This window comes from Halichoerus grypus, chromosome 12, assembly GCF_964656455.1.
Source record: "Halichoerus grypus chromosome 12, mHalGry1.hap1.1, whole genome shotgun sequence".
NCBI lineage: Eukaryota > Metazoa > Chordata > Mammalia > Carnivora > Phocidae > Halichoerus > Halichoerus grypus.
Window position 1 is genome coordinate 69,659,402 of NC_135723.1, and position 22,133 is coordinate 69,681,534.

The 22,133-nt window shown below is 37.7% G+C and overlaps 1 protein-coding gene across 6 annotated transcripts in view; it reads right to left on the reverse strand.

The window, feature by feature from the left end:
• The window catches only part of IMMP2L (inner mitochondrial membrane peptidase subunit 2), an 861,167-nt gene that overhangs the window by 814,069 nt on the left and 24,965 nt on the right, over positions 1-22,133 (reverse strand). For all 6 annotated transcript variants that reach the window (XR_013442826.1, XM_078059472.1, XM_078059473.1 and 3 more), the window contains exon 3: positions 9,504-9,640. Coding sequence is in view for 5 of the 6 variants with exons in the window: in XM_078059472.1 (XP_077915598.1) it covers positions 9,504-9,638 (135 nt within the window). In the remaining variant the exon portion in view is untranslated. The remainder of the gene's footprint in view (positions 1-9,503; positions 9,641-22,133) is intronic.

Sequence of the window (22,133 nt, forward strand, 5' to 3'; positions counted from 1 at the left end):
GGTTATAGGTCTGTTCAGGTTTTCTGTTTCCTCCTGGTTCAGTTGGGTAGTTCCTTTTATAAAATCTTTTATACTATTCATGTTTACAGTCATATTCTATCTCTTCATCGTATTTACCCTTATTTTTGTACATATATAAGTTTTTCTTTCTTTAAAATTTTAGGAGGCAGTTTCTTCTAACAGACCAAAATACACCCAAAATCTAGTGTGTGGCACTGATCTATTCACCAGCCTGATCATATTTGATCATATTCTTTTTTGTTTTTTTCTTTTTTCGTTCTTTCCCTTTCTGTTCCCCCAGTTTCAGGTCTCTTCTGACTTATTTAGTGTATATTTTTCTGGGGTTGTTGTTACCCTGTTAGCATTTTGTTCTCTCATTCATCTGTTCTCCTCTGGACAAAATGACAAGCAGAAAAACTCACCTCAAAAAAAAAGAACAAGAGGCAGTACCGACTCCCAGGGACCTAATCAATACAGACATTAGTAAGATGTCAGAACTAGAGTTCAGAATGATGATTATAAAGATACTAGCTGGGCTTGAAAAAAGCATAGAAGATACTAGAGAAACCCTTTCTGGAGAAATAAAAGAACTAAAATCTAACCAAGTTGAAATCAAAAAGGCTATTAATGAGGTGCAATCAAAAATGGAGCCTCTAACTGCTAGGATAAATGAGGCAGAAGACAGAATTAGTGATATAGAAGACCAAATGATGGGGAATAAAGAAGCTGAGAAAAAGAGAGATAAACAACTACTGGATCACGAGGGCAGAATTCGAGGTAAGTGATACCATAAGATGAAACAATATTAGAATAATTGGGATCCCAGAAGAAGAAGAGAGAGGGGCAGAAGGTATATTGGAGCAAATTATACCAGACAACTTCCCTAATTTGGGGAAGGAAACAAGCATCAAGATCCAGGAGGCACAGAGAAACCCCCCTCAAAATCAATAAAAATAGGTCAACACCCCGACATCTAATAGTAAAACTTACAAGTCTCAGAGACAAAGAGAAAATCCTGAAAGCAGCTCTGGAGAAGAGATCTGTAACCTGCAATGGTAGAAGCATTAGATTGGCAACAGACCTATCCACAGAGACCTGGCAGGCCAGTCAGGTCTCAACTGGTACCAAAAGATTGGGATCATTCCCTGCATATTTTTAGACCACAATGCTTTGAAACTAGAACTCAATCACAAGAGGAAAGTCAGAAAGAACGCAAATACATGGAGGCTAAAGAGCATCCTACTAAAGAATAAATGGGTCAACCAGGAAATTAAAGAAGAATTTAAAAAATTCATGGAAACAAATGAAAATGAAAACACAACTGTTCTGGGGCACCTGGGTGGCTTAGTTGTTAAGCATCTGCCTTCAGCTCACGTCATGATCCCAGGGTCCTGGGATCGAGCCCCACATCAGGCTCCCTGCTCAGCAGGAAGCCTGCTTCTCCCTGTCCCACTCCCCCTGCTTGGATTCCCTCTCTTGCTGTGTCTTTCTCTGTCAAATAAATAAATAAAATCTTAAAAAAAAAAAAAGAAAACACAACTGTTCAAAATCTTTGGGATGCAGCAAAGGCAGTCCTAAGAGGAAAGTATACAGCAATACAAGCCTTTCTCAAGAAACAAGAAAGGTCTCAAATACACAACAACCTAACCCTACACCTAAAGGAGCTGGAGAAATAACAGCAAATCAAGCCTAAACCCAGCAGGAGAAGAGAAATAATAAAAATCAGAGGAGAAATCAATGAAACAGAAACCAAAAGAACAGCAGAACAGATCAACGAAACTAGGAGCTGGTTCTTTGAAAGAATTAATAAGATTGATAAACCCCTGGCCATACTTATCAAAAAGAAAAGAGAAATGACCCAAATAAATAAAATCATGAATGAAAGAGGAGAGATCATAACCAACACCAAAGAAATACAAACAATTGTAAGAACATATTATGAGCAACTATATGCCAGCAAATTAGATAATCTGGAAGAAATGGATGCATTCCTAGAGATGTATCAACTACCCAACTGAACCAGGAAGAAACAGAAAACCTGAACAGACCTATAACCACTAAGGAAATTAAAGCAGTAACCAAAAATCTCCCAACAAACAAGAGCCCAGGGCCAGATGGCTTCCCAGGGGAATTCTACCAAACATTTAAAGAAGAATTAATACCTATTCTTCTGAAACTGTTCCAAAGAATAGAAATGGAAGGAAAACTTCCAAACTCATTTTATGAGGCCAGCATTACTTGATCCCAAAATCAGACAAAGACCCCATCAAAAAGGAGAATTAACAGACCAATATCCCTCATGAACATGGATGCAAAAATTCTCACCAAAATACTAGCCAAGAGGATACAACAGTACATTAAAAGGATTATTCACCATGACCAAGTGGGATTTATTCCTGGGCTGCAAGGTTGGTTCAACATCCGCAAACCAATCAATGTGATACAATACATTCATAAAAGAAAGAACAAGAACCATATGATCCTCTCAGTAGATGCAGAAAAAGCATTTGGCAAACTACAGCTCCTTTCTTGATTAAAACTCTTCAGAGTGTAGGGATAGAGTGTACATACCTCAATATCATAAAAGCCATCTATGAAAAACCCACAGCGAATATCATTCTCAATGGGGAAAAACTGACAGCTTTCCCCCTAAGGTCAGGAACATGGCAGGGATGTCCACTATCACCACTGCTATTCAACATAGTACTAGAAGTCCTAGCCACAGCAATTAGACAACAAAAAGAAATAAAAGGCATCCGAATCCACAAAGAAGAAGTCAAACTCTCACTCTTTGCAGATGATATGATACTTTATGTGGAAAACCCAAAAGACTCCACCCCAAAACTGCTAGAACTCATACAGGAATTCAGTAAAGTGGCAGGATATAAAATCAATGCACAGAAATCAGTGGCATTTCTATACACCAACAACAAGACAGAAGAAAGAGAAATTAAGGAGTCGATCCCATTTACAACTTCACCCAAAACCATAAGATACCTAGGAATAAATCTAACCAAAGAGGCAAAGAATCTGTACTCAGAAAACTATAAAATACTCATGAAAGAAATTGAGGAAGACACGAAGAAATGGAAAAACGTTCCATGCTCATGGGTTGGAAGAACAAATATTGTGAGGATGTCAATGCTACCTAGAGCAATCTACACATTCAATGCAATCCCCATCAAAATACCATCCACTTTTTTCAAAGAAATGGAACATATAATCCTAAAATTTGTATGGAACCAGAAAAGACCCCCAATAGCCAGAGGAATGTTGAAAAAGAAAAGCAAAGCTGGTGGCATCACAATTCCGGACTTCAAGCTCTATTACAAAGCTGTAATCATCAAGACAGTATGGTACTGGCACAAAAACAGACACATAGATCAATGGAACAGAATAGAGACCCCAGAAATGGACCCTCAACTCTATGGTCAACTAATCTTCAACAAAGCAGGAAAGAATGTCCAATGGAAAAAAGACAGTCTCTTCAACAAATGGTATTGGGAAAATTGGACAGCCACATGCAGAAGAATGAAACTGGACCATTTCCTTACACCACACACAAAAATAAACTCCAAATGGATGAAAGACCTAAATGTGAGACAGGAGTCCATCAAAATCCTAGAGGAGAACACAGGCAGCAACCTCTTCCACCTCAGCCATAGCAACTTTTTCCTAGAAACATTGCCAAAGGCAAGGGAAGCAAGGGCAAAAATGAACTATTGGGATTTCATCAAGATAAAATCTTTTGCACAGCAAAGGAAACAGCCCACAAAACCAAAAGACAACCGACAGAATGGGAGAAGATATTTGCAAATGACATATCAGATAAAGGGCTAGTATCCAAAATCTTTAAAGAACTTATCAAACTCAACACCCAAAGAACAAATAATCCAATCAAGAAATGGGCAGAAGACATGAACAGACATTTTTCCAAAGAAGATATCCAAATGGCCAACAGAAACATGAAAAAGTGCTCAACATCGCTCAGCATCAGGGAAATCCAAATCAAAACCTCAATGAGATACCACCTCACACCAGTCAGAATGGCTAAAATTAACAAGTCAGGAAATGACAGATGTTGGTGGGGATCCAGAGAAAGGGGAACCCTCCTACACTGTTGGTGGGAATGCAAGCTAGTAAAGCCAATCTGGAAAACAGTATGGAGTTCTTCAAAAAGTTGAAAATAGAGCTACCATACAACCCAGCAATTGTACTACTGGGTATTTACCCCAAAGATAAAAATGTAGTGATCCGAAGGGGTACATGCACCCCAATGTTTATGGCAGCAATGTCCACAATAGCCAAACTATGGAAAGAGCCAAGATGTCCATCAACAGATGAATGGATAAAGAAGATGTGCCATATATATATATATATATATATATATATATATATATATATACACACATACATTATGTATGGAATATTAGGCAGCCATCAAAAAAAACAAAAACAAAAAAAACAAAATCTTGCCATTTGCAACGACGTGAATGGAACTAGAAGGTATTACGCTAAGTGAAATAAGTCCATCAGAGAAAGACATGTATCATATGATCTCACTGATACGGAGGAATTCTTAATCTCAAGAAACAAACTGAGGGTTGCTGGTGTGGTGGGGGGTGGGAGGGATGGGGTGGCTGGGTGATGGACATTGGGAAGGGTATATGCTATAGTGAGCGCTGTGAATTGTGTAAGACTGATGAATCACAGACCTGTACCTCTGAAACAAATAATACATTATATGTTAATAAAAAAAAAAAAAAAGATAGTAGAAAGGGAAAAATGAAGGAGGGGAAATCAGAGGGGGAGATGAACCATGAGAGACTATGGACTCTGAGAAACAAATTGAGGGTTCTAGAGGGGAGGGGGCTGGGGGGGTGGATTAGCCTTGTGATGGGTATTAAAGAGGGCACGTAATGAATGGAGCACTGGGTGTTATACACAAACAATGAATCATGGAACACTACATCAAAAACTAATGATGTAATGTATGGTGATTAACATAATAAAATAAAATTTTTTTTAAAAAGTAAAGATTTCTTGTAAGAGGGAATCCTGGAAACAAGCCTCTCCTATTAAACCCCAAGCCAGCAGAATTCTAAAAAGACATAAGAAACAGTTCTCATGCAAAATTTGCTACCAAAGTGAATTTCCAGTGTTGCTATAACAGCGTTTATTCAATACACTCCAAAAGACTGGTATTATATTTCTCTTTAATGAGATTTGATCTTTCAGTCCTTGGATTTTCTTAAGTAACATGTCTACAAGTTGCAGAGTGACCTCTAAGAAAAGCCACTCTAAAGTGATGATCCAAGTGGCCCTGGATGACTCCAACTTAAAGACATCTAAAATGGATCAACCCATTCCAGAATTCAGTGACTCAAAATTTCAATCTATTCCAATTTTGTCAGTCTTTGACTCCAAAGACTAGGGTCATTATAGGTAGACTCAAAGGTGAAAAACAATTTTTTAGATTACCTCTGAAGTCAACCAAGTATCGTTGGAGTCATAGTGGCTGTGGTATGTGTACTCACCTACTCACTATTCTTCCTTCCCTCTTCACTTTGCCATGACTCCCCGATCTCACGGACTTTGGGTTTTGACACGTGACTTACTTTGACCAATGGAACGTGAACAGAAGAGTAGAAGTTCTGAACTGAAGCTTTAAGAGGTTCTGAGTGTTTCTACTCACCCTCTGATATCCTGCTATCACCCGTGAGAACATACCCCAAGCAGCCGTGGCTCCTTCCATGTAGGTCCCACAGTGAAAGATACATGAAGTGGAGTGAACCAAACCCATAGTGCAGAGTGACTACAGTTAATCTACTGACCCATGAGCAAGAAATAATGATCTGAATGCAAGCAATTGAAATCTTAGTGTAGTTTATTGCTATAGTAAAAGTTAATACCATGACCAACAATAAAAAGGCTCAAGGTATTATTCTCTGGTACCACTCTATTCCAAATTAAAACTTCCAGGTCCATGCTCCAAAATAGTATGCTAAAGCAAACCGGTTTTCATTTCAGTACCAGGCACTGGCCAAATATGTCTGACAGCTTGATATCTTCTCGTCTGAAAATGTATCCATTATTGAGTTAATAACTTTGAACCTCTTCTACTAAAGTAAAAGTACATTGAAGACAGAATCCGTACCTCATTTGCCATCCCCCTATAGCACCTAAAAGAGTGTTTCACACTTCGTAGCCATTTGATAAATGATTCCCTATTCCAACTCAAAGTTACCACTGCTTTTCATTATTGTCCATATCTCAAAATGACCTCCTGAGTCACAAAATGATTCATATATTTGAAATGACAGAAATGACTAGATATGATCTTTCCACCTGAATACACGGGAATTCTAAAGCACTACACAATGAATGATTCTCAAGACTGGTAACCTACACCAACATGAATTCCTTCGAAATGGCACAGATTCCTTCAATGAATACTAAGATGTAGAATGACATATCTCACGGTGCTACACACAAACATGCCACAGAGATGTGTCAGCACTCCAGGGTACAGCTCCAAGGGAGGTCTCACAAAGGGGCCTAGCAACGCCTTCTGGGGAGCACATTTCTGTCTTGAGTCTCTTTCACACTGGTCCTCTGTGCCACTCTGCCTCCTGCTCATTGTACCAGTTGTCTCATTTTCTCCATCATCCTCTACTACCCAACCAATCTAGGTTACTTTCTTTCCTCTTCTTCTCCACACTTCATTTTTTGCCACTTGCTTTTTCTACCTTTCTCTCATACTTCTAAACCTGGTACAAGAAGGCATCACCACACATCCAGAGAACTCCCTTCCTTCACAACAAATCAACCAGCTGCCAAATACCAGATATAATTCTCAGGCTTCACAGTCAATAAAAGCAGGTGTGTTCCTTGCAAGATGCTCGGGGACTTCCAGAGATTTCCACACACCCTGCAAGCTATTTAGTACTTGTGTCATTACAGAAAATTGAAGACAAGAATTTTTGTCAAATTTTTGGTCAAAAATTCTGCTGAAGCCCATGGTCTAAACATGTCCAGTTCATCAAAGCTGTACAGTAGCAAAGATGTCTTCAAAAATGCTGCATTAATTAATCACTATATCCCATGATTGCAATTTCTGCTCCTAATTAAGTATGTTTTAGTAATATCTCATGAAATTATAAATAAATTCTCTATTATACTTAGGAGTCAAAAAATCCTAAAATACAGACCCAACTGTAATAAACATACATCTCTATTTTTTTCCCAGAATATCCTTTCCTCTTTTATTCTGAAAATACCATACACTTTCTTTGGGAAATGTCACCCCTAACTTACCCTGAAACCTGAAGGCCCATGGAACAATGTGATTCAAATATATACCGTCATTTTCTTACTGAGCCTACCCACAGGCTAGGGGTGTGTACCTGTCTGAAGCTGGGCATGGCACTCTAACCCATTGGTGAAAGTTGATCTATATTTGTATAGATAATGGCATGTGACTGAAACAATAAATCACAGTCTTTTCCCAAGATCTTTCAAAGTGAAATAAAGGCAAGAGGAGAAATCTCTCTCAATTGGTGATGAAATGAGGCATCTTAAAGCAGCCATGTGCCCTGCATGGTGGAGAAAGCCAGTTTGAGAGAAAGAAGCCAAGATGCAGACAGAAACAGACGGCAGAAACACAGAAGACGGAGCACCCTGCAGTGTCCAAATCCCCGGACCAGTTGTCCCTGATGATTGTCACACTTCTGCCTTCCTCCTGGGTACATAATAAGCCTTCCAATAAACTCTCCTGTATATCTAACTCAATTCAAGCTGTTTTCCTGTAATCAGTAGCCAAGGAAATTCTACATAATATACCAAACAAACTACAAGGTAACAAATTTGACTTCTTGGGAGTAGGGTCCAGGAACACTGTAAGAAATGTATCTGCAGCAAATGTAGCTGCAGCAAAAAATCTGAGTTAACAGACTGGCATTTAAGAATGACACTATTTAACACTTTCTTCACTGCCTTCTTAACTAGGGATAAGCCTTGTCTTTTCATAAGACAATCAATTTCTTATATTTTTTTAATGAATTCCCTCTTAGCACAAACCATGAACATAGATGTTCAGTGGGTGTATACTGGGCTAAAACATGAAGATTAGGATACTATGATTGCCATACGATCCTCTGGAATATCATCAGTTCCAAGGTAAGAAGGCTTTGTGTTCTGGAAAAATCTATCTCGGAATAGTAATGGTTGTATAGCAAAACAGCACTCACTACCAGAACTCAGGAAGAGATCTGATTTTCAATACAAAAATTACATTTAAAAGAGCAAACTCATTCTAACTCCTCAAAGCTGATACCTATGCCCTTAACTAGTTCTGACTAAAAAAAAGGAAAAACAAAATGGTTATTCTTTATATAACTTTAAGCTCTTACAAGCTTATATATTCATTTTACTTATTTGTTTTATACAGCTATTTAGCACAATGTGAACTTAATACGTGCTCATAATGGAAGAAAACAAATCATATCACAAAATGCAAACTCTTCTTAATTATATAAACTTACTCACACGGCTAGGTTCTAGACATCAATTTTAGAACAACAGCCTTCTCTAAGTTATTCCAGAAAACTACTTTAGAACAACAAAGTCTTCTCTAAGTTATTCCAGAAGACTATTTGCATACAAGTTTTGGAAATCTCCACTGCAAAATTCTTCCAATATAAACTGCATTTAATCTTTTCAATTAGCAACATGCTTAGAGAACACACCCAGAATATCTGGGACCAGTGCTCTAGACTTTTCTACCTACTATAAGTGTATATGCTTATACACATATGCATACATACATATGTACACATACATATATATACATGAATACATATGTGTATTTATGTATATATACACACTTGAGTATGTGTATACATATAGTATGTATATTTTTTATCATATATACATATTTTGGGTGTGTGTACATATATATACAACTGATATACATATGGACAATGAGATAGATATAGTAACTATATATATGTGTGTATATATATGTGTATGTATGTATATATATATATATATATATGCACACACACAGTAACTGAATTTGACCCAAACCCATCCTGCAACTAATAATTTGGTCTTAAAAGGATATTTAAGTGTGGATTCAAATATAGATAATTAAAATATCTTAAAATCCCAGGCCATATCCACAGAAAATGGTGTCATTTAGGAAAATTTCCTTAGACTCTCAACTTACAATCCTAAAATAAATAAAATAAAATAAAAACTTAAAAAAACCTATAGATATAGAGAACTATTTGATAATTATGTTTATTCACCTCTACCCTGTTTATAATACGACCACATTAAAAGACCTTTTAAAAAAATTTAGTAAAGTTAAATTTCAGGTCAAGGCCTTTTCTAAAACTTTTCTGGTCCCATCATAGAAATAATATACAGAAATCCCACTGCTAGTACATGAGAAACCATGAAGCATGTGCTATAAAGAACAAAGCCACATTCGTTTTTACCTGCATTGATGCTCCCTCCACTCTTGCCACACAGGCCACCCGGTCCAGGAAAGTCACGGCCACGGGCACCGCCACAAAAAAGCCCTTAAAGAAGGCCTTGGCGTACCTCCTCACCCAGCCTTGTGACTGTGCCATACCTGAAAACAAGTACAAAATTAGCCTCAAAAAAGGTAAAAAAGAAAAAACAAAAACAGCACAGGAAAAGTAAGAGTTAAGGGAAAACAACCTCATCTCTTAATAACTTTCACACTCATCCCTATAAGCAGTGGAATAAATCTGACTTAAATCCCAAAGGCAAATACACTAACTCAGGTTAACTCTTTTCAGTAACTGAAGTCCACTTGATAACTTCAGTGGAAACTTTCTCTTCACAAAGCAGTAAGTTAGAAAACAAATAAGCATTCCAAGAGTAAATCCCTTCAGGTTGCTGACTGTTAGAGTGGAGCTGCTTCTTCCTCTCCTGACATCTGTTCTCGTCCACAGTCACACAAGTTTCAGAGGCACACAGGGCTGCCTGGCCTCCCTTGCAGCTAAGTGTTACCATGTAACTAGGTCTGATGAATGGCGTATGAGTAAAAATGATAAATTTCCACACTGTGCCCTGAAAAGGAGAATGCCCTCCTCTTCATGTTTCCCTTTTTACAATACCATGATAACAAGGTGGTGGTAGAGACAGGAGTAGCCATCTCAAGTTAAAGATGGCAAAGCAGGGGCGCCTGGGTGGCTCAGTCGTTAAGCGTCTGCCTTCAGCTCAGGTCATGATCTCAGGGTCCTGGGATCGAGCCCCGCATCGGGCTCCCTGCTCCGCAGGAAGTCTGCTTCTCCCTCTCCCACTCCCCCTGCTTGTGTTCCCTCTCTCGCTGTGTCTCTCTGTCAAATAAATAAATAAAATCTTTAAAAAAAAAAAAAAAGATGGCAAAGCAACAAAATAGAAGGGTCCTGGGTCCCCAGCACCATGGAGGCACTGTAATTGTGCTGCACTCACTTACCCTGTAACCACCTAATTTTCAGATTTTTCTAGGGATAAGCAATCCTTTAATTGTCTCATGCAATGAAAAACAAAATAGTGAGAGATAAGATATGCTACACTACCAGACCAAAGAGAGCCAAACACAGTCCAAGAGATGAAGAAACTTCATGGTTGGGAAAGATAAATGATCGTTTTGTTCAGTCTTACTTAGACAAGCTCCATGTGCTACCCAAGACTGAAGGAGGAGGTGAAGGGGATGATGAGGTTAGAGGTCTCTTGACCTCTCCTTCTTTGCAGCGTGCAACTAGATCAGAGCAACTGAAAAGTTCCCTAACACAACCACAAGGCTTGTTTAGCCCTAAACCTACAGGTCAGTTTGCTTCCAAGGGATGACCTAAAATTTCTTGTCCTCTGAGAGCAGGTTCAAAAGGGTCCAGAAATGCAATTCACACCAAGCATATATCAGAAAGGCATATACTGGGACAGTGTTTACGCTTTTCATGTTTAAGTTCCCAAAAGTCACACTTCCAATGAGAGCAGTGTTATGATAATATTAATATTATACACATGAAAAGAAACCAAAAATAGATAAGAATATAAGAAGGAAAAGAAAAAGACTAAAAAATATATTCATGAACAATAGAGGGAGAGGGGGCGCCTGGGTGGCTCAGTTGGTTAAGCGACTGCCTTCGGCTCAGGTCATGATCCTGGAGTCCCGGGATCGAGTCCCGCATCGGGCTCCCTGCTGAACAGAGAGCCTGCTTCTCCCTCTGACCCTCCCCCCTCTCATGCTCTCTCTATCTCATTCTCTCTCTCAAATAAATAAATAAAATCTTTAAAAAAAAAAAAAAAAAATAGAGGGAGAGGGAGGGAGAAAATGAGTAAATATAAATACAGAAATAAGTATAATTATTTACTTATTTGCATAAGTGTATATTAAAAAAGCAGAAAAATTACAGTTAAATTCAGTCCAACTACTCATATCTGAAGATTTTACCCAATGACCTATATAACTTAAACTTGAAAGGAGACACAGAGGAACATATAAAGAAAGGGTGGGACCACTTCCAAATAGCTTTATCCAAAAGACTTCACTTCTCACTTTATTTTAAAGGAATTTTTCCTTTAAAGGCACATACAAAAGAGGGTCACATGGTAATGAAGAATAGTCTTCTGATCCTGACAGAGCAAAAGAATTCTCCAGAGTTATCAGTATAGGACAATGGCTTTCAAACTGTTTCGACCATGTCCCACATTAAGAAATACATTCTATAGAGCAACCAAGTACTCAAGTACTAACTCATATACACACACAACTTACACAAATACCCTCACAATGCAGCAAATAAGAACTGAAAACAGTTTCACAAAACTACTTATTCTTATTACATAATAGGCTATCATTTTAGTTTGTTCTGTTTCATTGGATGGGACAAGATGAACGTGGGGAGACCAAATTATTCTAGTGGTCCTGAGCAAGAGATGATGGTAGTAGGCTGGACCACAGTGGTGGTGACAGAGATGGAATAAAATGAGCAGACATGGGGCGTCTGGCTGGCTCAGTCAGTGGAGCAGGCGACTCTTGATCTCGGGGTTGTGAGTTCCAGCCCCCCGTTGCGTGTAGAGCTTACTTAAAAAAAAAAAAATGAGCAGATTATGATATATATTTTGGAGGTTAAAATGACGTGATTGGACATGGACGGGCAATGGCGGGGGAGGGGAGAGGAGCTAAGAGAAGGTGTCAAGAGGCAGTAGTGACCTATGAAAGCACTGTTATTTTGTCATCCCCTTGAATTGCATTCCAAAGTAGTAAAAACATGCCCACAATTCAATTTATCAAACCTTTATTCAGTCCTACTAAGCACAAGGCCATAAGTTAGGCACTAGGAATTTAGGAGTGGAAAAGCAGATATGGTCTTTGCTCTCAAGGGGTTACACTGTACCAGGAAAGATGCCCCTAAATAAATATTTTAAATGGAAATGAGTATTGAAAAGGGCCAAGCCCTGGACCATGGGAATATGGAGCAAGGAATTCCTTCCATCAGAAAATGATCAGCAAAGGTCTCCCAAGGAAACATCAATCGAGGTGGGACCCGAGCATTTCAGGTACAAGGAGCAGCATGTGTGAAGGCCTAGGAGCAAAGTAAAATGTAGCTACTTAAGAAACTAACAGAAGTTCAATTTGGATAAAGTATATACACAATTTATTTGCTAATTTTCAATTTTTACTTTAGTAAACATTTAGTTATTGACGCTAAACACCAATGCTAAGGGAAGAGAATATAAAGATGGCTGGGCATACAATATCATATCATTTAAAAACTCTCACAAACAATACTTTATATTTTCTATGTAAATTTGTATAAGCATATAAAGGTATTTAAAATAGAATATTATTTGTATTATTGCGCTCATTGTTTACTAACCACTCATGTCACTTGTATAATTAGTAAAGTTTAGAGAGAGATGGAAAAAGCAGGCTTATCAGAATGCTGAGTGGTTCATCTTAGATGCTAGAAATGTAGATCATGACTATTTTCTTCTTTGAACTTCCATTGGTTTCTAACATTTAAAAAAGAAAGATGTGCTATGAAGTCACTTTAGTATATGGATACTACAGGATGATGCCAGTCCTGATCTATCTACTATTATGATAAACTACCCTTTCTTAGTCCAGTCTCTCTGCTGTTCTAAGGAGAACAAAAACATACCGAGTAAGATTCTTCCCTATTTATGCAGCAATCAACATATCTGACTGCAATTCTTTTATGTAGCCAAAATAGGCCATGTCGGAATATTATATGCTTTGGAAAACTTCTTGAGAGTTTGAAAAGCCTTAAAAAGTCTTACCTTTCTATTCACCCATAGTAGCATTTGGGTTCAAATAGGAAAATCTTGCTGACAATCTATATTACAACCAACTTGATAACTTGACTACTTTAAGTAATTAATAAACTGGCTTAAAACATGTAAACCTATGCTTGCCTAAATATTAAGCAAATATATACTTTATCAGGTCAAACAGGCTTAGACAACCAGAGGATTTAGACTCCAAAACAAAATGATAGGACAAATGAAAATAGAAAAACATGCTCTTATACATCTGTGGCTCTTAGAATTAAAAAAAGCAAACACATGACAGAATGAGAATATAAGTGTTATCTTTGCTGTTCCTTATTTCCTGCATGCATGGAGCTTCACTAAATGACTAGGGATATGTGCAGAATAGAAACTAGGAAGGCTTTCAAATATGATGATGCTGCAGCTATCCTAGTTATAAGGTAACATGCATGCTTACAATGTAAATTAAGGGGAAAAGAGAACATAAGTTGTATTAGAATTGGAGTCCCAGAATTTTGAGCCTCCCCTCCTTTCCCAATATCCACTCTCTCATATACTGCTACTCCATTTGGTCACTGTGGCCCCCAGGAAGGATCATAGCAATGAGAGTCCGGGGCCCCGAGGTGGCCTATAACTTGCTGCATGTCTCACCAACTCACTTTCAGGCCTCAGTTTCCTGTCTGTAAAAAGAAAGAGGTTAGACTCAATTTCTAAGGTCCTTTCTGTGTCCAACATTCTTATTTCCATAAATTTTTCAATTGTTTCTCCAGGACTTCAGCAGATACTAAAGCTTTAAAAAGTCACTCAGATTACCACTAAGAAGAGACAGGAAGTTGCTTTTAGGTTTGAGACTCTAAGTGTTAAAAAGAAAAAAAAGACTTTGCTTTTATTAAACAGCTAGTTAAAAAAAAGAAAGAAAGAAACAGAGAAGAAACTGGAACAAGTGCAAATCATGTCAAAGAACATTTAATTATAGTGAAAGCCACTGCTCTTTCACTTCCTGTCTACACAAGTCCACTGCTGACCATCTCCTACACAACAAAGTCAAGACAAGTATTTTTCTATTGAGAGACTTTCAAAGGGTATGTGGGAGGAGTGCCAATCTGAAGGTGCACAGATTCTGCCCAAGCCAAGGGAAAAAATGAAGCTACCTTGCAAACAAGTTGTCACTATTTTCAGAGGCTCAAAACAAAAGCCTCAGCGTAGCCCTGTCTTAACCGAATTGCAAAGGACACCTATACCACATAAAAGTCAAACATTTTTAAAAGCTTCTAACTATCACTAAAATAAACCATATGTAAATGAAACAAATATTACATTTCAATGTCAAGTCGTACAAATAAATTGTTTAAAGTTGTATGGCATTCACATTCTGTTAAAGTTTATGTATTTTTTTCTCTATAGAAATTGCCAAAGAATCATTGGAATGATCTGGTCTTTTGTTCACACCCTCAATGTTTAAAACCTCCATACTAATAAGCACCTAGCATCTGTTTCCTCTGAGAAAATTTCCGTTAAGCAATGACAATATGCTACTAAAACCATCACCAGCAAAAAGGGAAGAATTTTTATCAGTAACCTCATTCTCTAGTAACCATGCAAGTCATTTAGGTTCAAAACACTGTTCCTGAAAAAACTGATGCTTAAGTAGTAGGCACACCTGGTTCATTGCTGAACTGAGAATATTTTTAAATAAGCTTTCAGATTCAGTTGAAATCATATTTGCCACCTGCTATACAGCACCTGCAAGGGAAAGTTTCTTGGTGATGCTGACCTCAACCACATAATGACCTATACCATAAATGCCTCTTTTTCCTCTCATGACTTGTAATGACTCGATCATGCATGAATTCATCTAAAATGATTCTTAAACTTGCTTATTATTTAGCCTCTACAAAGTCACCCGTCACTCATCCATAGAAACCAGGTGGATAAATACACCTCAAGTCATCCTAATTACAAATACTATTTAAAAATTGTGTGGGAGGTTTGAAGGTAAGAGAAAATAATAAATTATAAGGCAGTATCTTATATAAAATGTAATCTTTCAATCACAATAATAAGCCTGCACATTTGGATAACCAAATCAAGATTTTACTTCTAAACTCAAACTATATAACAAACTATGAACATCAGAGAATGTAAGAGCAGGGATCCAAGCAAATCAGACACCCAGTTCGCTGCTCACTCAATATATATTCATTGCTCACCTACTATGTATCTGGGAACTGTGCTAAGGGATGAGTACACAATGCACAACAAGGTAGGTGTGGTCCTGGGCCATACAGAGCTTACATTTTCATTCTGGCTACATTGTCTACTTTGCTAGACACTATGCTAAGACACCAAAGGTAAAAAGACAGACCAAAGTCAAGTTCCTTCCAAGGGGGACTTGTTACAAGATCACAGAAAATGAGTAGATGACCATGCATGATCAGACTAACCTCCATGGATCTCTCCAGGAGCTCCTGCTACCAATAACCTCAATCTGCAAACAACCTAAGCATGTGCGAAACCAGGAGGAATTTGGATACATTTGGACTAACTAATGCAAGAGAAAAGTAATAATTAATGAACTAGAACAACTTTTTAAAAGATTTTATTTAAAAGAGAAAGGGAGAGAGAGAGAGAGCCCACGAGTGGGGTAAGGGGGGGAGAGGGGCAGAGGGAGAGGGAGAAGCAGACTCCCCGCTGAGCAGGGAGCCCCAGGCAGGGCTTGACCCCAGGACCCTGGGATCATGACCTGAGCCAAAGGCAGATGCTTAACCGACTGAGCCAACCAGGCACCCCTGAACAAGAACAATTTTGATTCTACTGGAAGCAGATCTGGGAAAGTAATCTATGGAAACCAATTTAAAAAAAATTCAGGGCCACCTTGCTCCTTTCACTTTACAAATAAACAATACCTTATAAAATAGACAATTGGTAATCTTCAGAATGTGAACTCCAGCATCAATTCCTTTATCTTTTAACTCATGTGATTTAGCAGTTCTCACTCAAAAATTCTCAGGACAAAATGGTAAGAAAAAACAAAGAATAAAGAAAAACTAGCCAAGGGGCACCTGGGTGGCTCAGTCGTTAAGTGTCTGCCTTCGGCTCAGGTCATGATCCCAGGGTCCTGGGATTGAGCCCCACATCAGGCTCCCTGCTTGGTGGGAGGCCTGCTTCTCCCTCTCCCACTCCTGCTTGTATTCCCTCTCTCGCTGTCTCTCTCTCTCTGTCAAATAAATAAAATCTTAAAAAAAAAAAAAAAAGAAAGAAAAACTAGCCAAAAATAATAAAGGGGATAAATGTAATGGAGTTAGACATAAATCGAACCATGTTCTGGCAAAGATACCCAATAAAAGTCAACACTAGTAGCCTAGCGAAGATAATAATGGTCCTCTGTCTTGACCTAAAACTGCTTCTTTGATAGAGATAATTGTAATTCCCTATTGGTAAACTGATGAGCATTTGGATACCAAGAGAGTAGAGATTAAAATTGACATATTTAATTTTAAGTCAGGAATGTTTAAACACAAATGAATTCCAGGGTTATGTTCTACTATACCTGGTGTTGAGAGAAAACACAACCAGAAAACAACTAAGATATGCAACTTCATGAGTTTTTGGTAAGGACTCCAATTTGCAAATGTACAGCATTTATGCCCACCTTTCCCTCTGCCTCAGAAAAGGAGTCCCCCCTCTATCCAAGGAGAGGCCAGCAGTGCTCTGCGGAGGGAGCATCAGCAAAGAGGGAAAGTCAGTATAAAGTTGGTGGCCTCTGAATCTAACTGACCTTAGTTCAAATCATGATTCAATCATGTGACTTTGGACAAATTGTTGTTTGGCTTGCTGAGCCACAATTCTTTCACCTGAGAAAACTTGCAGGGTGTTTTGGAGGTATTAAATGTTCACACATGTTGTTCTGCTTAAGCAAGCATTTGTATGAAGAAAAAAAAATAAAGTCCCATAAAGCTAGTATCTGAACACAGTATATGTACATTAGAGAACAATGACTGGATCATCAAATAAAAGGTATTTCTGCAGGTAAAAGCATTAGCCATGTCTAAAAAAAGGAACTCGCAATAACAAATCGAAAAAGAACAATAGACTTAAGGATGTTTGTTACATGCAATAAAACCAGTAAAGCCAATCATCTAGGTAATGGATATCTACTAAACAGAGTGATACTTTTGTTCTGCTTTGAACTTAATCTTGTTCTGGCATTTAACTGGTTAGGGACTATCATATTTAGTGATATTGGCTAATTAACAAAAATTATGGCTTGCCAACATCTCAGCACTATCTTAGGTGATTTGAGGTTTTTTTTAAAGCAGAATAAAGGAAAAATATGACTCAGTGCCAGAACTGGACCACAGGAAGAAGTTATATAATGGCCATTGGAAGGAGGAGGAGGAGGAGAAGAAGAAGAAGGAAGAAGAAGAAGGAGGAGGAGGAGGAGGAGGAGGAAGATAGGTGCTGAAATTCCAAGGAAAAAATTCACGAGAAAGAGTGGAAAGAAAAAAATGAATTTAAATGTAAAAGGTGGGTTTAAGAATGTCTGCTAAAAAATAACTTTTCTATACTTTTAAATATTGCCATTAAAATGTTGGAAATAAAAGAAGGATAAATTATATTTGGTAAATTTCTGAGACAAGAGGAAAATACGATTCTGAAAGTAAAGGTTTATCTGTGGCCTATCTGAGATAGATGCTGGCCAGACCAAGAAACAGGATATATGTTAAGAGAATTGAGGAATAAGACTGTATTTAATACTTATTTTTTATTTTGCTATGTTTCGTCCCTTAGCAATATGGAAACCCTCATGACTCCAATATTTTTGAAAACCATATAAAACTAAATCCATAATACTGTGGTATTATGAGCCTCTCCAAAAGCTGGCTCAGTCCACCCTACTCCCATAAATTATCTTTATCCTTTAACTCCAAATGGACACCATTTGACCACATTTACAACTAAGGCCCAATATCAAATTTCAGTTATTAAAATGCCATAAATTCTGCAAAAAATAGTTTACCATAAAAATTAACAGGCAAGTGAATAGCTTTCTATAGAGTGAGTAAAATCCTACTAAATGATAGCCATTAGCAAGAAGAAGCTTGGTAAGCTTTAACTCTAATAATCACAAAATTTCGGTATCAACACGGCACTCTACTTTTTTTTAGTTTAATAGAAAAGCATAACTGCTGTCATTAAGTGGAAGCTAAAGGCAATGAGGATTTTAAGCTAACAATGTGGCAACTTAAATGTATGTGTAAATGAAACAGACGAGGTACTCATCTACAACCCAAACAAAGTAATTAGAGAATTTTGGACTTTTCACCATAAGCCTATTTATTCCTGAAACAATAACATTTTGAATTAGCAAAAGAACATACTTCCAATACCAGAATACTTACTGAGTAGTTTTAAAAAAAAAAAATTATTTAGCATTTCACTACATGTGAAATTGGCTTTTAAAAAATTAAGATAGCCTATAAAAGAAAAAAGCATCCTCCTCAAAAACAAATCTCAAAACCCTTCAAAAATCAAAACTAAGAAATAGGAGTGAAGGGAAATAATGAGAAGAATATAACATTGAGAACCTAAAAAAAAAGAAGGGCACAAAGTAAATAAGAAGAATATTGGAAAGTAAGCATCAGGCAATAACATGAGTAATGGGAAAATGTCACTGAAAACACCAGGTGACACGCAGTTCCTAGAGCACAATTACCTGAGGTATCAGCTTTGCTGTTCCTTACCTATCTTCACGATCTCAGATTCTGGCCCACTCTCTAATAACTGCTTCATATTCATTTCTCTTGGCCACTATTCACACTAACCCTATTTCTGCCCTATTTTTAAATGGTACAGGGTCTCTAATGGGTTCAACAGTAAGTGCAATAAGCAATTTTTTAAAAGAGCATGATTTCAGGGTCTCATGAAAATCCTATTCCGACCTCTACCCTTCATGCCTCAAATAAACTGCTTTCTTTACTGGGCTACAAATGCCTTTAAGTGAATATAAAACATCAGCTCAAATTCACATTAAGAGATAAGGAGAAAAACATGGCTTTTCCTTTGATCAGGGTTGGGAATGGGAAGTAGGAAGGTTTCTCAAAATAACCAAGGCCAACCAGACCCTAAAGGGGCAAAGATGAAAAACCAAGGTAATAAAAAAAAATAAAAAAAAGTGGGACTGGAAAATACAATGGAACCAGCAAACTTAGGGCCAGACCAGGGACTATTATTACTCTTTACAGAATGATAAAGATAAAAATTAGAAACACAGGCTCCCCCAGCAGGGAAGTATATTAAAGCTCTGATTAGTCTGTCAAAAATAAAACCTGTCCAAATGGTCGCTTTGGAAGGTTGCCCACAGCCCATCTACGGCAGCTGCATGCCCACGGGGAGCTCAAACAAGAGCCGTGCAGGCTCAGTGCTGGATAAATAAGGATGCAAGCCAGATGAGAAGATTTACGCAATGTAAGGTAAAAGCCATAGTAACTGATGCCTTTGGAAGAAGTAGCTATAGTCCTTTAAATTTACAAGTGCAAGCGTAGGGGGCAGGGTGCACACACTTGTTGAAATGGCAACAAAGACCAGGCTGGCAACATAAGTTTAAAAAAAAAAAAAATAGCTGCCAAGAGGTCAGAGTACCAAGAGGCTCATCCTGTGCAGCCTGGAGACTAAGGCAGATGGAGCACAGCACTTCTGGACTCAAGTGTCTGCTGAACAGAAAGTCTAGGGATCATAATGAGTCCCTGGTGAGCATACAGCATATGGAGCTGAGATGTTACTTAGATTGCTCCCCACACATAACTGCCTTATTTTGATTTTACCCACTTGTCAGTATATTATGAGTTACTGTTTAAGATACCTGTGAAGGTGCATCAACATGCAAGGCCCTCTGAAGCTAGGACGTATCTGCCAATCAAAACATTCAAAATCACAGCAGTATGATATAACGTAAAACAAATTTTTAAAAAATACTGTAAGCAGGGTACCTTCAATGAAATACAATGATCCCTACTACATAATTCTAAAGAAGCATGAGAAGTTGGGAAGATAAGGCAACTTAAAATGTCACCAGATTATTATTAATACTATTTTGTATATCTGTTGTTAAGATACTTGATCAGTAAGAGCCGATGGCTGTCAAACGCAGTGGAGCATAGCATTCCGTGCCATTCCATCAGTTTGATACAAATCTCTTCTTAAAAGGTATATATTAATGCAGAGATAATCAAATATATGAATGGAACAAAAGGGAGCCACGGTGGCTTCAAAATATTTCTGCAAATTCCTTGACAGGCCTCTTTCAAAATGATGAGCCTAATTCCTATCTTCTTAAGGGTGGACGGGACTTAGTGACCGGCTTCTAGCGAAGAGGTGGCATAAATGATGTTATGTAATTTGTGAGGCCAGTCATAAAAAGGAATGCTACCTCCTAGCTGTCTCTCATCACTACTTCTAGGCAAGCCAACACCACGTCCCGAGAACAGCCAACCATGGGAGAGGCCCTGTTGGAAAGGAACTGAGGCCTCCCTCTCCCCAGTAGCCAGCACTACTGTGGCCAGCCATGTGGGTGAGCCAACTGCAAGCCTGATTCTCCTGCCTCAGCTAGGCCTTCCCATGACTGTGGCTTGGGTTGAAATCTTAACTTCAACCCTAAGAGAGACCCTGAATCAGAACTGCGGAGGTGAACTGCTCCTAAATCACAGACCCATGGAAACGGTGAGAGATGATACATGCTTTAAGCCACGGCGTTTTGGGGTAAATTGTTTTGCATATATACCTAATAAAATAGTAAACCCAGAAATAGATCCAAAGACACAAAAGAAACATGTTATATGATGAAGATGTTAACACTGAAGGACTTAAGCTAACAAATCATGTTGAAATAACCAGCCACAACTTGAAGAGGGAAAAAAAAAATCAAAGGTGGATATTTATTTAACTCATTATAGGAAAAAAAAAAAATTCCACATAAAGATTAATATAAAAAATAAAAATATAAACATAAAACTAATAAAGGAAAATAAAGGCAAACAGTCTTTAGGGGTGGAAAGAAGCATTTCTGAACATTTTACAAAACCCAGAAAACATTAAAGAAAAATACTGATGAGTCTGACTACATAAAAATCAAAACATACCATAAATAAGGTTAAAAGATAATCAGCATGATATTAAAAGCTGCAATATATATTGATCCTCAAAGTTTAATATATCTAAAATTATACAGTTCTTACAAATTATAAGAAAAAAGACAAATGTTCTGAATGAAAAGTGAGCAAAATACATGAAAGGCATTTCACTGAAAGCAAAAGATGGATAGTTTATAGAGATATAAAAAGATGTTCAGCCACACTAATAATAAAACAAATACAAATAAAAATCACCTTTTTAACCTATCAAGCTGACAAAGATGTAGAGAACTAAAAGCACCCAGGGTGCGAAAATACAACCTCTCATGTTCTCCTGGTAGTGCAAACGGGTAAAACCTTTCTTGAATGTAACATGACGATGTGCACTAATGTGTTACACGAACACACCCTCTGTTCAGGGCACCACTTCTAGGGTACAAAGATATGATCACGGATTTTCAGTACTCCATTACTACTAACAGTGAACCTGAAAACAATCTAAGTGCCCATGAATACATAAATAGACTATGACATGCATGAAGTAGAATCATTTGTAATCATTAAAAAGAATACCTATATTGCTTGACATTCACTTTTGGAAAAAAGTTGGAAAGCTCTAAGTATAATAAGGACTCATTTATTTGAAATTCTATACACACACAGAGCATCATCATCATAATCACGGAAAGA